Genomic DNA, 13,423 nt, shown 5'->3' with positions numbered 1-13,423 from the left:
CTTCCTTCCTTCCTTCCTTCCTTCCTTCCTTCCTTCCTTCCTTCCTTCCTTCCTTCCTTCCTTCCTTCCTTCCATCCATCACTTTAAAGACATACATATCGTGCGTGTGAAAGTAAGAGCATTTCCTCTTATTGGGTTTGTTATAGGCAAAACACTTGGTGCAGGAGCTTTTGGGAAAGTGGTTGAGGCCACTGCCTATGGCTTGTTTAAATCGGATGCTGCAATGACTGTCGCTGTGAAGATGTTGAAACGTAAGTGTCCTGGGGACTGGATGAATAGCAGCAGCATCCCTCCAAACATGTAACTTGCTAAATAAGATGTTTCTAATTCCAGCAAGTGCCCATTTAACGGAAAGAGAAGCTCTAATGTCTGAACTAAAGGTCCTGAGTTACCTCGGTAACCACATGAATATAGTGAATCTTCTTGGAGCATGCACTATTGGAGGTAACCTTTAGAAACTCATTGCCTAATTATGAAAGAGAGGGGAGCTTTGTGACCATAATATTTGATGACCATTCCTTGTGAGACAATACACTTATCTTTTTATCTCATTAAAGGGGTTTTTTTTTGTTTTGTTTTTTTGCTATGGAGAATTGCAAAATAATCCATTTTTTAAAAGAATTTTACCCTGTTGGGTTTGTAAGTGGTTTGGGATAGTCTCCTTATTCTGACACTGCATTCCAGGGTTGGAAAAGACCTTGGCACCAGTAGAGTCTAGTCTACACAGTCTAGCTAGCCAATAAGAACAAAGTATGTTTTAGGTGAGTGGACTCTGGACAGAGTCATAGAGAAGTGATTTAAAAAAAAAAGCAATATGAATTGTTGATAAATAAATTTTAATTATAGCTCATTGATTTAGAGCAAAAGTCACATTCGGAAAATTTAAATAGCTTTATTAACCAGAAACAGTGTCCCAGCATTCATTCCCCACTCCCCCATTTCCATATTTCCCTTCCACTTCCTAAAATTCCATACAACTTGAGTCTTGTCGCAGCAGGCTGTTCCACGTGAGTGGCTCTTGTTATTACACCACAGAGGATGTGCCCTTCATCATTTCCATCACATTACTGAGAGAGTGTGACACTCTGCGGTAAACAGAAGTGAATCAAAGGGATTAATGTTGGAAGCCTGTTAATACTATAACATTTGAAAGAAATAACTTCCGCCAGGATGGGAGCAAAACCAGCCAGATGCACTGGGCATCAGGCATGAACTTATCCCATAGAAAAGCCGAGGAAAAAAAGACCCACTTGTTTTATTCTTTACCCAGTGTGGTGTTGCTCCTGAAAGAGAACTGCTAATGGATGTTATTTTATTTAGAGGGGAGGCACTAAAAGTCACATTGTTGGGTGCCCGGAGGCTTGATCCTTCAATTTCCCACTCTGTAACCCTATTGACTTAGTTGGGTATTTGGGGTAAGATTTTCCCCCCTCACTTACTCCCTTCTAACTCTCTCTGCCTATAGGACCCACATTGGTCATTACAGAATATTGTTGCTATGGTGATCTTTTGAATTTTTTGAGAAGAAAACGGGACTCATTTATTTGCTCAAAGCATGAAGATCATGCAGAAACAACGCTTTATAAGAACCTTCTGCAGTCAAAGGAGCCTTCATGGTAAGGCTGATTTTACATAAAAAGTAAGGAGGGAAAGGATCAGGAGATATATAAATAATATATACTATAAATACATATAAAACATACAGATTTATGTATTTTATATTACATACATATTATACACACATAACTTATATTTATGTAATATAAAATATATAAGATGCTTTATTACATAAATATTTTATATAATATAAACTAAATAATATGAATAAAAATATATTTTATGCACACACACATCTATGTTTGGCATTTCCCCCCCTGAATCCTTGGTTTTTCTAAACTTTAGACTGCCTGAATGAATTTAAGTCTCTTCTTACACTAGTTAATTTCCACAATGTTGTCTCTGCTCCCATGAATTTCTTTATCAATAATTTAGGATAGGCAAAGGATCTATAATCCTGAGATCTTATCAGTTGTCATAATAAATTCCTTAAAATCTTTTGTCAGAACAACAAGTCCTGAAAGTGCCTTTCTCTATTCTTTTGGCTTTTCCTCACCACCACCACCACCCTGAAATTTATGATTTTTTTTAATATACTTTGCCTTTCTTACTTAAATACTATATAAATTCACCTGTTTTTCTCACATACCTACCTTAAAAATGACTATCCTACTTGCTTTCCTTTTCTATGATACCTAGACCATTAGGTGAGGTAGCTCAGAGGTCTATAAATATCATCATTAATATATATATAAGCCCAACTCAGCTTTGTCCTAGTCATTCCTTCATATTCATAGTAACAAGCTTCCATTCCTCTCTAGGGAAGCTCCTCGTGCCTGGCCGCTATAATAAACTTCCTTCTTGGCACCTCATCTTTTTTTTCTCTGCCATCATACCTCTTAATAATTCCACTTAGCACACACATGAAATTTTTCTTGACTTAACCAGACTGGCTTCAGTTATTCCAGGGTTTCTAGTTGTCTATGCACAAGGAATATGTCGACCTTAATAGTGTTCATGATGTATTTGGATATTTGTTCCAAGAAGGAAAGATCATTCTCCTAATTCTTTGGTAACTTCTTCCAGTTTAGTCCAACAAGCATTTATTGCAACAATAGGCACTCTGTAGATTAAAAAAAGAAAAATCCCCTGCTTCCAACGAGCCTATGTTTTGTGGTGCCTCCTTGTCCAAAGTTTCCCCCTTGGTATGTTGCTTTTGTTCCCTAATGAACCTTCTTCCAATGTCTGTTGACATTTTATTTGGTTTTAAGGAATTTAAGAAATGGATACCCCCATAAAATTGCTTCACACTAAAGTTTTTGACATCCAGTATTTCAGCCCGTGTGAAATTTCCTTTAACAAAATACAATGATGAGCCCCCAAGATCTAATAAAAGTAGAGTAAAAACTTAGCCTTTGACCGTGTTTCTAGAGTACAAGTTAATTTGTGTGAAAGGGTGAACATTTGCTAATTTCTGAAACCCACATTTTTTCAAGTTGAGGGATGGAGAGAGATATTCTAATATGCCAGCCTAAATTTTTTTTTTTTTGCTCCTTTCTAAAGTACTCTGTGCTTTGGGATCCCATATGGGACTGGAAGCACCAGAATACTGTGCAGAAGACTGTTGTCATGGTGTTTCCATGCAAATCAGAAGCAGGAAGTACTAGAAATCTTGAAGAGTCTCCAGCCAAATGTTGCAGATTCAAGAGGTCCAGATGGTTCAGAAAATCATCCAAATTATTGGTGTTTATCTAAACCCAACTCAATTTTTAGGCTCTTCCATCAATATCTATATGCTAACAATCTACATTTCCTCATATTAGAATTGATAACCTCCTATTCTTTTCCCCCTTTTTTCCCCTCTTTGATAATGTGGTTTAAGAGAGTTTTATGGTTTTTCTAAATAGTTCTTTTAAACACATAAAATCTATAAAAGAAACGCCTCTAAGTTTAGCACTATATTATTGAGAACAAATACTGAAACCACTTTCTAACTAAAAGGAGACCTCAGTCACGCACTCTATGAACCACATGTCTTTTGTAAAGTCAATAGATGTTAACTCTGCTTTTCTGCACACAGTGATGGAGCTAATGAATATATGGACATGAAACCAGGTGTTTCTTATGTTGTCCCAACCAAAGCTGACAAGAGGAGATCTGCAAGAATAGGTGGGTAAAATATTCAGAAGTCGGAATTTCTTAGGAAGGAGAGCTGGAAGGAATCTTTTGAGAACTACCCTCAACACTCTCATTTTATAAATGAGGAAATTCCAGATCTAAATAAGTTAAATGGCTTGTCCAAGGCCACATGAGTAGTTAAGAAGTAGAGAAGGTCTTTTGACCTTAAATCCAGAGTCTTTTCTGCCCCACATGGCATGTCACCAGTTAGAACAATCTGTTGGCAAAGTGGTTTTTACAAACCCTGTATGTGCTCTATTGATTTATATCTCTGTGGGGAATAATCCTCACAAACGGTGGGAGTGGGTTAGGAAGGTGGTTAAAGTTAGGTGAGCCATGTATAAAGGTAGATTAAAGTATCTATGCATATCTCTCTTAACATCTTATTTTTTCATGGCTTTTAGGGTTATGCCTATCTGTGTTAGCCCAAAATATTGAAAGTGAACTCTCTTCTTAGAGAATAAAAATAATACATTGGACTTTTGTGGCATTAATAATATTTATCTTGCTTAAAACTAACATTTAATAAAAATATTTAGAAGGGTTCCTCATTGGCTCTTCCCACCTCCCCTTTCCCCTAAACAAATTGTTGGGTCCTCAGTCTGTAGGCAACTGCTGACTTTTTTGATCCTTAGTTCTGCCTCTGCCTTCTAATATTCAACATATCAATAGTGAGATTTTTGGAAGGCTAAATAAAATCACCAGGTTTCATTCAAAGAACAGTGTCAAGGTCAGATGGGTCTCCTTTACTGTCCTTCTCTTGAGTTTCAGCTATTTAGCTTTTTGAGGCAATTTTGAAAATTCTTCCACTTTCTAATATTCAATTAGGGTCATACATAGAGAGAGATGTGACAACTGCCATCATGGATGATGATGAACTGGCTTTGGACATTGAAGACCTCTTGAGCTTTTCTTACCAGGTTGCAAAGGGCATGAGTTTCCTTGCTTCTAAGAATGTAAGTGGAAATAAGCAGTAAGTGGCAAAGGCAGCCTTTAAACTCAGGTGCTCCTATTTCAATTTAGACATCTTTTCCCCTTGGGCTATGTTAGAGTAGTGCTGGCATATGAAACGATGCATAATAGGAAGCTTTTTTTCCCTTTTTTTAACCCTTTACCTTCTGTCTTAGAATCAATACTAAATATTAGTTCCAAGGTAGAAGAAAGGTAAGGGCTAGACTATTGAGGTTAAGTGACTTACCCAGGGTCACACACCCACCTAACTGCCCCCATAATAGAAATTTTAAGCGGGATGGATATTTGATGATTGACATTCTTCTGGTTAGACTTGCCCAATAATATATTGAACTTGAAAGAGAATTCTTCCTGGAAATTATAGAATTAAATTTTCACATGTGCCCAGGGACCTTCCTTTGAATTATTGTATTTGTCAAAACTAGATATCTATCCTTATTAGGTGTGCCATACTGAGATCATTTGGAAGTCAAAAGTTAGTTTAAAGATCTTAATGGCTGGTTAATGAGAAGGTTTAGAATTAAAAGCATCTACAAGTCTATGTCTCTTGGACCCCTAATTTGCATCTCATCATGGAAACAGTTATGTCTAACATATTTTAATTTATAGTTAGGTATGTTTGGAAGTCCTGTCCTAAATCATCATCTGTGACATTTACAATTAGCAGACTAAAATGAGGACTCAAGATGGTTCAAAGAAAGGAATATTTTTCTTAGATCCTCACACCAGATTTTTAAAAATTAACGTTACTGGCTAAGCTCTTCTTTAGGAATTTATAACAAACATTTTAAGGCTAGATAGACCATTTGGTCTTCAGTTTTGATTTAAAAAAATTTTTTTAAGTAACTTACATTGTGTCTTTCTTCTTCTTTGATAAGACCGAATGAGAAAAGTCCTGGAGGAAAAATAGGCACTTATTATTCATCTTGAGGAGAAAATGTTGTCTAGTAATTAGGGATCTTAATGCGAATATCACTCAAGGCATTATTATCAGTGCAAAGTAAGAAAAATATTAATGATTGGCTTTTGTGTGATATGCTTCTTTAATATATGAAAAGAAAGAATTCTTACTTCCTTTGTTGTTAAAGATGTAGGAACTAAAATGCTTGATATTATTATTTTCCCTCTTCCTCTTTTGACTTAATAGTGTATTCATAGAGACTTGGCAGCCAGAAATATCCTACTTACCCATGGTCGAATAACAAAAATCTGTGATTTTGGCCTGGCCAGAGACATCAAGAATGACTCTAATTATGTGGTCAAAGGAAATGTGAGTATATGACCTCTTTTTGAGAGCCAGTTGAAATACTTAAGATTCTCAGGTGATAATAAAAAGTTTTGGGGAGATGAATCCATCTGGGGTCTGTTGTACTGTTTAGCAGTCAAAATAAGTACATTGAAACAGAGTTTGCATGGTGTGGTGAGCATTACTAGAACTAACATTCCGATAATAGAATTCCTAATGCTAATTGTGTAATTACGGGGCTCATGAAGGAAACAGAAATAGGCTTAATTTTCATTGTAGACCGAGAATAGCAAAGAATTTGATTTTGCTGGAGTGTAACAAATATCGACCTGAAGGTCACCCAGGGAGATGCTTTTTCCTCTGAGATGAAAATGTGGAAGATAATCCAAAAATCCAGAATATGATAAAGACAGGATTTTGTAGAGTTCCTATTTTAATCAAAAAAGAAATCATGTTCGTAGTTTGCGGAGCACCAATTTCAAAGTGCTTTCATGGAGGTGCTTTTATAATCTTGATAGACTCCTGAGGTACAGGTGAGTTAAAGTTGAGGGGAAGTAATGTTTGCCATTGGAAGATTCTTTGACATTATTCTAAGAGGAAGAGCCTGAGAGGATTTGGGACCGAACCTGTCTTCTCTCCTCCCTTCCTCCTACTGCACGCAGCTCTGACAATCATTTTCAGCCCTTCTTGGGGGGGAGTTTCTGAAAGAATTATCCTTGTTGTTCTCCCTCCCACAGGCCCGACTACCTGTGAAATGGATGGCACCCGAAAGTATTTTCAACTGTGTTTACACTTTTGAAAGTGACGTCTGGTCCTATGGCATCTTTCTGTGGGAGCTCTTCTCTCTAGGTAATCCCATTGCATTGACTCGCCGTGTTTCTGTTTGTCCCCATCGTGTTATCGATGTGTTGGATGAATTCTTTTTTTTTGTTGTTTTGTTTTTTTAAACATTTATTAATTTTTTTTAGAAAAGTTAACATGGTTACATAATTCATGCTCTTACTTTCCCCTTCGTGCCCCCTTCTCACTCCCCCCCATGGCTGATGCATATTTCCACTGGTTTTAACATGTGTCATTGATCAAGACCTATTTCCAAATTGTTGGTAGTTGCATTGGTGTGGTAGTTTCGAGTCTACATCCCCAATCGTGTCCACCTCAACCCATGTGTTCAAGCAGTTGTTTTTCTTCTGTTTTTACTCCTATAGTTCTTCCTCTGAATGCGGGTAGCGTTCTTTTCCATAAATCCCTCAGAATTGTCCCGTGTCATTGCTTTCTGCTGGTACAGAAGTCCATTACATTCGATTTTACCATAGTATATCAGTCTCTGTGTACAATGTTCTTCTGGCTCTGATCCTTTCACTCTGCATCACTTCCTGGAGGTCTTTCCAGTTCACATGGAATTCCTCCAGTTTATTATTCCTTTGAACACAATAGTATTCCATCACCAGCATATACCACAATTTATTCAGCCATTCCCCAATTGAAGGACATACCCTCATTTTCCAGTGTTTTGCCACCACGAAAAGCGCAGCTATAAATATTTTCGTACAATCAGATGAATTCTTACTTGGGCCCTGTTTGTACTTTAGGAAGCAGTCCGTACCCTGGAATGCCTGTCGATTCCAAGTTCTACAAGATGATTAAAGAAGGCTTCCGAATGCTCAGTCCAGAATGCGCGCCTCCTGAAATGTGAGACTCCCAAATGTCGTCCTGGCACTTTAACCACGAAAAATATGGCGGGGAGGTTTGGGATAGCACACACCTTACCCATGGTACCCGGTTCCATTTTATTATAGCCGCCCAAATACCATTTGTGGCCTATTTTCCAAAGAGGAAATGAGTTCCTTAGACATATAAAATGTAGAGTGTGCCAAACTTTAGACAGACATGATCTAATTTGTTTTACTTTTTAAATTGGCACGCCAATCAAATCAGTCCATCAATTATTATTAATTATTTTAATTATTAATTATTTATTATGCAACTGTTACATGGCAGACATGCATGAGGGGGAGGTACCAAGAGGAGGGACGTGTTACACACATCTGAAGATGAAGTTTGAGTTGCTTATTCAATGTCTCTGCAGGTACGACATTATGAAGAGCTGCTGGAACGCAGATCCTTTGCAGAGACCGACCTTTAAGCAGATTGTACAACTCATTGAGCAGCAGCTCTTGGATAGTACTAACCATGTGAGTATATTCTGACCAGCTCTTGTTTCTTCTCCTTGGTCTAAGGTATTCCCCACTTTGGGCCTGAAGCCATGGATTGTTCTTCCTTCTCTATCACCACCAAGGCGGGGGAGTCTTTAAAATTTTATTATTATTATTATTATTAGTCTTTAAAATTTTTTATTATTATTATTGTCATCATTATCATTAATCTATTGTCATATATTATATCATATATAATAACATATATTATATGACATAGTGTTGTATTATTAATTATATTTATTTTATTGTGTTATTAACTATATTATATATTATCTTATATTAATATTATTATATAATAATATATAATATTAATAAAAATTATGTCGTAGAAATGTTAGCCCTGAAAGGAACTGGAAATCCTTGAAGTTCATCTTCTTTATTTTATAGCTCTACAACCTGAGGCCCAGAACTCAAAGCCACAGCCACTGCATAAATAAATGGTAGATAGACAAGTCCCAGATTTTCCAAGGCCTAATTCAATGCCTTGTGAGTTATTGAGTGATGAGATCATCCTGGCCCCTAGAAAATGTAAAGTGATTCTATGTAAAACTTTTACTTTTTAAGACTGAGTTCTTTTTTTAAATTAAATTTTATTACTTTTTAAAATTAATATGTAGAAACCATTTTTGACTTTTGTTTTCTGACAGTTTTCAATTTAGATTCTCTCCGACCTCTCTCTAAAGTGGTCTAAAGGGGAAACTCATCTTCACCAATAGCAGGAGTTTTGTCATGGAAGTTTCCATGCAAGAGTGAAATCTTAGGTCTGATCTCCCTTCCCTGTCTTTGCCCTTCCAAACAACTAAGCCAGGCTTTTGCCTCTAGGCTGCTCTTAAGAGGTTAATTTGTGGATTGTGAGGTTTGCAGAATTTTTACATAGATTATTGTTTATTTTCCCCCCAAAATTCATCCTGTCAGAAGATTTAGACTTGAAACCAATCCTCCCCCCCATTTTTTCCCCTGGGGTTCATAATAACCTAATAATTCAAGATATATAAGGATGCTTTTGAAGGTTGGCCCAAAGTGTTATAGTAACTTTTCTTGAGATAATTGAATGTTTAAACTAATTTAAACATTCAATTATCTCAAGAAAAACACATGAGGTATTTTCCTAGCATAGTACTTTTGTTTTATCTTATAGATTCATCTTCAGGTACTTTATATTTGTTATATTGTATGTGTTCAATTTAGAAAGGGTGGTGGAAAGCAATTGCTCTACCATCTTGTTGATCATGTGACATGAAGAAAAACAATGGCTCTCTACCATCTTGGTGATCATGTGATCTCAAAGCAATGGCTTCTTCCATCTTGGTGATCATGTGACCTCAACTTGTTACTGACCATTATATATTGGTTCAAATACCTTTAAGTTTTTCTCGAAGAATTTACAGTAATTTTATATTCATGATCAATTCTTTAAAATCAAAAGATGACTTCATGTTTTTGTTTTCTTTTTTAATATTGAGATGATTTATACTTTGATAACCTTTATAATACAGACATCAGAGATTTCTGAACTTGAAGTTCAAAAGCCCTACGTTCAGAGACTATCCCTGGCTCTTATGGTGTAATGTTGGAGAAATTATGTAACCTCTTTGAATTTAAGGAACAACTCAAACTGATTTAGGCATAGTCAGGGTTCCCATGTCAAGAGTTGTGCGCACACACCCCACCCCAACCCCAAAACAATAAGGATCAGTAGAAACTTAGGGCCAAGATGATTTGGGGTTTTTTGTTTTTAATTCTTCAAGATGTATTTAAAAAATCCTCCCTCTAAGATGTTAGTTCGTTTTGTTGTTGTTGTTGTTAATTTTTCCTAAGGCATATATATATATTTTAAATTTCCCTGATGTTTTTTTTTTTTCAGAAAAATTTTTCCTCAGATGTTTTGTTTGTTTATTTTTTTATTCATTCATTTATTTATTTTTAACAAGCTCGGTTAACTAGGCCCATCAGCTGTGTATCTAGGATTCTAATGATTTTGCTTGCATTGGCTTTTGCTCTCCTTAGGTTTACTCCAACATTACAACCAGCAGCCCCAACCAAGAGAGTCCTGTTGACCATTCTGTGAGGATCAATTCCGTAGGCAGCAGCGCGTCATCCACTCAGCCTCTGCTTGTCCATGAAGATGCCTGAAGTAGAAGGTGTTGGGCCTAGAGGAGTTCGGGCCTGTTCTGCTGGTTTCCGTGACTTTCTTTTGTTCATCTACTTGCAGGCCACTCTAGCCCAGTGGGTGTGTTGCTATAATTCTTTCCCCTGTGAATACACCATCATAGTTTGAATGGACTCACTCACCCCACATGCAGGGGCAGAAGCTGTTCATCTTCTCAGTAAGGAGCTAGCTCGGGGAAAACCCATAGAAGGCCTGACCCAAAGGAGAGGAGGGTTGAATGGCATCCCTTTCTAGGTCTGGCCCACAAAGGAAGGTGGCTACTTGCCGTTTTTTTTTTTTTTTATTATTATTAATTTTCTTTGTTAGATAATAAATAGACATATTTGATCACTTTTGGCCTTTTTAGTCACATTTGCAGTTGGGATTCAAGAGTAGAGTCCCTTGTTGGGGGTACCCCCTTTTTTTCTGCTCCTAAGAGACATCACAGTTGAGCATTTCTGTTCAAATAATGTCAGGTTATAGAAGAAGAGGAGTCAGGGAGGGAGGGAAGGCAGGCAAACTATATTAAAGTAATTCCCCATAACTCCTACTTGCTTGTGCAAAAACTAGAATTTTCAACTTGGGGGGCGGTTCATAAGCCTTGGGAAATGTGTTGCAAACTTCCCATGTAGGACAGGAAGAAAGGCATCCCATCCACATCAGAAGCTTTCCCTCATGTCCTCAACGGTGGCAGCTTAGGCAAGGGGACAGACAAGGTGGATCAGCTGTGTACAGGCCCAGCTAGCATTTATATGGGTTCCTAAAGATGTTGCCTGTATATATTAGGGGAAAAATTTCATACACTCACTTTCATGCCCAACCCTGGAGCCCTCCCTAAGGGATGGGGCTCTCTCTTGTAGAGTAGAAACCATATAAACAGTTAGTTGTCATCATTTTTTTTTCTTTTTCTAAAAGGAAAAAAAGCACAGTCCTATGAATCTCTTTTTTAAAACCTGTTGACTTGCTGTACAGATTTCCCATAAATAGCCTGCGAATCCTAGAATGGCCTGGTAGCTGATGCATTGGCCGCCATTTGCAATATCTCCTTTGCCCACCTCTATTGCATGACGTCTGCGGGCATGAGAAAGCGAGCTATTTCCTACGGATCCTTAATGTAGCAGGAAAACAAATTTAGATTCAGCCTCATTTACAGGCATGCCCTGGACCTCGGGCCAGTATATATTATATATAAAGATGTACGTGTGTATGTGTATGTATAGATAATCTATTTTGAGGATAACCCAGCCCTGAGTCCAAGATGGTACTCAGGTGTTCCCCAAAGCAGCCTTTGCTTCCCTCCAAAGTACTGCCTTTGCTTTTGCTTCATCCATCTGTTCACAATGGATTACCCAAAGCACAGAGAGAAGAGAACCTAAAATACCTATTTACAATCCGTTTGCACTTGAGACGGCCTGTTATTTATATACCCAACCTAGTATACCAGTCTTGGAGGCCTCCCTTGGCCTCCTTTTCTGCTCTGGGTCCCACTGAACTGGTGAGAATTCTATTTACATTTGACCATTTCATCTCTAGCACAAGTATTGGATATTTTTCTCCAGTGCCCATTTCTAGAAACTCCATCCTGGCCCAGATAAAATAACTCTTAAATGAATATAATACAGGTTTTAAGCAAGAATTCCCATTGGTCTCCATTGTATTCCTTCTTCTCCTCCTCAGACCTTTGACTACACTTCTTGGCAGATCTCTGGTCATTGAGAGGAAAACGACCATTTGCACTGGACTTGTCCATGCTGTTTCTAAAAGCTGGCAAGTTCTTTGGGGGTAATTGTTATGCAGACAGATAGTCTTGGACCTTATTTTCATCATCAGAACCTTCCTTCCCATAGCATCATCTTTTATTATATTCGTTATGGTAGGAAAAAAAATCAGTTGCTTATTGTAGATATCTAGGTACTTCAGGGGCACTTCTTTGAAAGTTTTGTCTCAGATATCCACGAAAGGTTATATTTTTATAATTTTTTTTTAATTTTTAAATCAAACGTTACTTTGCAGTGGCTGGATGTTTAAAATTGTTTTGTGGCATTTTATGTAAATATTGAGATGTAGCAATAATGTCTTTTGAATATTCCCAAATCCTTAAGTCCTTGAAAATATTTTTTTATATATATATATTAAAAATACAGTAACTTTATGTATAAATATGTACGTGGTGCAAGTTTAAAGGATATTGTTCTATGTTTCTGTTTTTGTTTTGTTTTGGTTATGTTGCCCAATTGTTGACAGTTCAGAAGAATTCTAATAAAAATATGTAAATATACAAATCAGTAAACTCTGCTTTTTAAAATAATTTAATTTAGCTTTTTTTTTTTGGTTACCTGTATATTTTCAACAAAATCAAAGAATTAGGAGGTCAGAAAAGGGTTAGAAGAGGTTGCTGAGATGTACACACACACTGCAATTATGTAACTGGGGATGTCATAAAAAGCATAAAATCTCAAAGCTGGCAAAGCCTTTGGAGATCATCTTGTCTGAACTAGACTAGACCACGAATTCCTTTTATATTGTCCCAAGAAATAATCAGGCAGCATTTGCTAGAAGCATTATAGTGAGGCAGGAGTCCACTTCCACTTTCCATTGTAGCCTGTTCCGTTTTTGGACAGAGTGAGAGTTTTTCCTTCTATTTAGCTAAAATTTGTTGCCCTGCCAGCTCTCCCCATTGTTCCTATCCTACCCAGTGGGGCTAAGCACCTGATAGCCTTTCAGATAATTGAAGGCAGATGACCCAAACCCTGCTAAGCTTTCTCCAAGCTAGGTATCCTTCCCCTTTTCCTTCACGTGATTCTCCTATGGAATGAGAGAATGGAAAGCAATGTTTCTCAAAATGTAGTCTTTGGAACCCTGGGAGTCAAAAAACTATTTTCATAATAATGCTAAGATGTCACTCATCTATTAAAGTACTCTCCTCCATTTTCTAACTATATATCTCTGTTAGCCCAGACTTTCTTCATATACTTTAGCCAAAACAATATCCCAACAGATTGGATGCCGAAAGAAATCTCAGAATCCAGCTGTCTTCTATTAGGCCAGTTATTAAAAAGATTTCCCCAAATACCTAAAACAAGGCTACTTATCTCACTAATTTTT

General features: G+C 37.1%; 1 protein-coding gene across 1 annotated transcript in view; it reads left to right on the top strand.

Annotated features, from left to right (window-relative positions):
• KIT (KIT proto-oncogene, receptor tyrosine kinase) overlaps positions 1 to 12,576 on the top strand; it is a 56,590-nt gene extending 44,014 nt beyond the window's left edge. The window contains exons 9-18 of the mRNA XM_044681728.1: positions 147 to 251; positions 334 to 444; positions 1,466 to 1,616; positions 3,638 to 3,726; positions 4,564 to 4,691; positions 5,855 to 5,977; positions 6,691 to 6,802; positions 7,543 to 7,642; positions 8,040 to 8,145; positions 10,177 to 12,576. Of these exons, the coding sequence (XP_044537663.1) occupies positions 147 to 251; positions 334 to 444; positions 1,466 to 1,616; positions 3,638 to 3,726; positions 4,564 to 4,691; positions 5,855 to 5,977; positions 6,691 to 6,802; positions 7,543 to 7,642; positions 8,040 to 8,145; positions 10,177 to 10,302 (1,151 nt within the window). The 3' untranslated portion in view covers positions 10,303 to 12,576. The remainder of the gene's footprint in view (positions 1 to 146; positions 252 to 333; positions 445 to 1,465; positions 1,617 to 3,637; positions 3,727 to 4,563; positions 4,692 to 5,854; positions 5,978 to 6,690; positions 6,803 to 7,542; positions 7,643 to 8,039; positions 8,146 to 10,176) is intronic.
• Positions 12,577 to 13,423: the final 847 nt, after the last annotated feature.

This window comes from Gracilinanus agilis, chromosome 6, assembly GCF_016433145.1.
Source record: "Gracilinanus agilis isolate LMUSP501 chromosome 6, AgileGrace, whole genome shotgun sequence".
In the NCBI taxonomy this organism is placed as follows: Eukaryota; Metazoa; Chordata; class Mammalia; order Didelphimorphia; family Didelphidae; genus Gracilinanus; species Gracilinanus agilis.
This window is presented reverse-complemented; position numbering and strand designations above follow the sequence as displayed.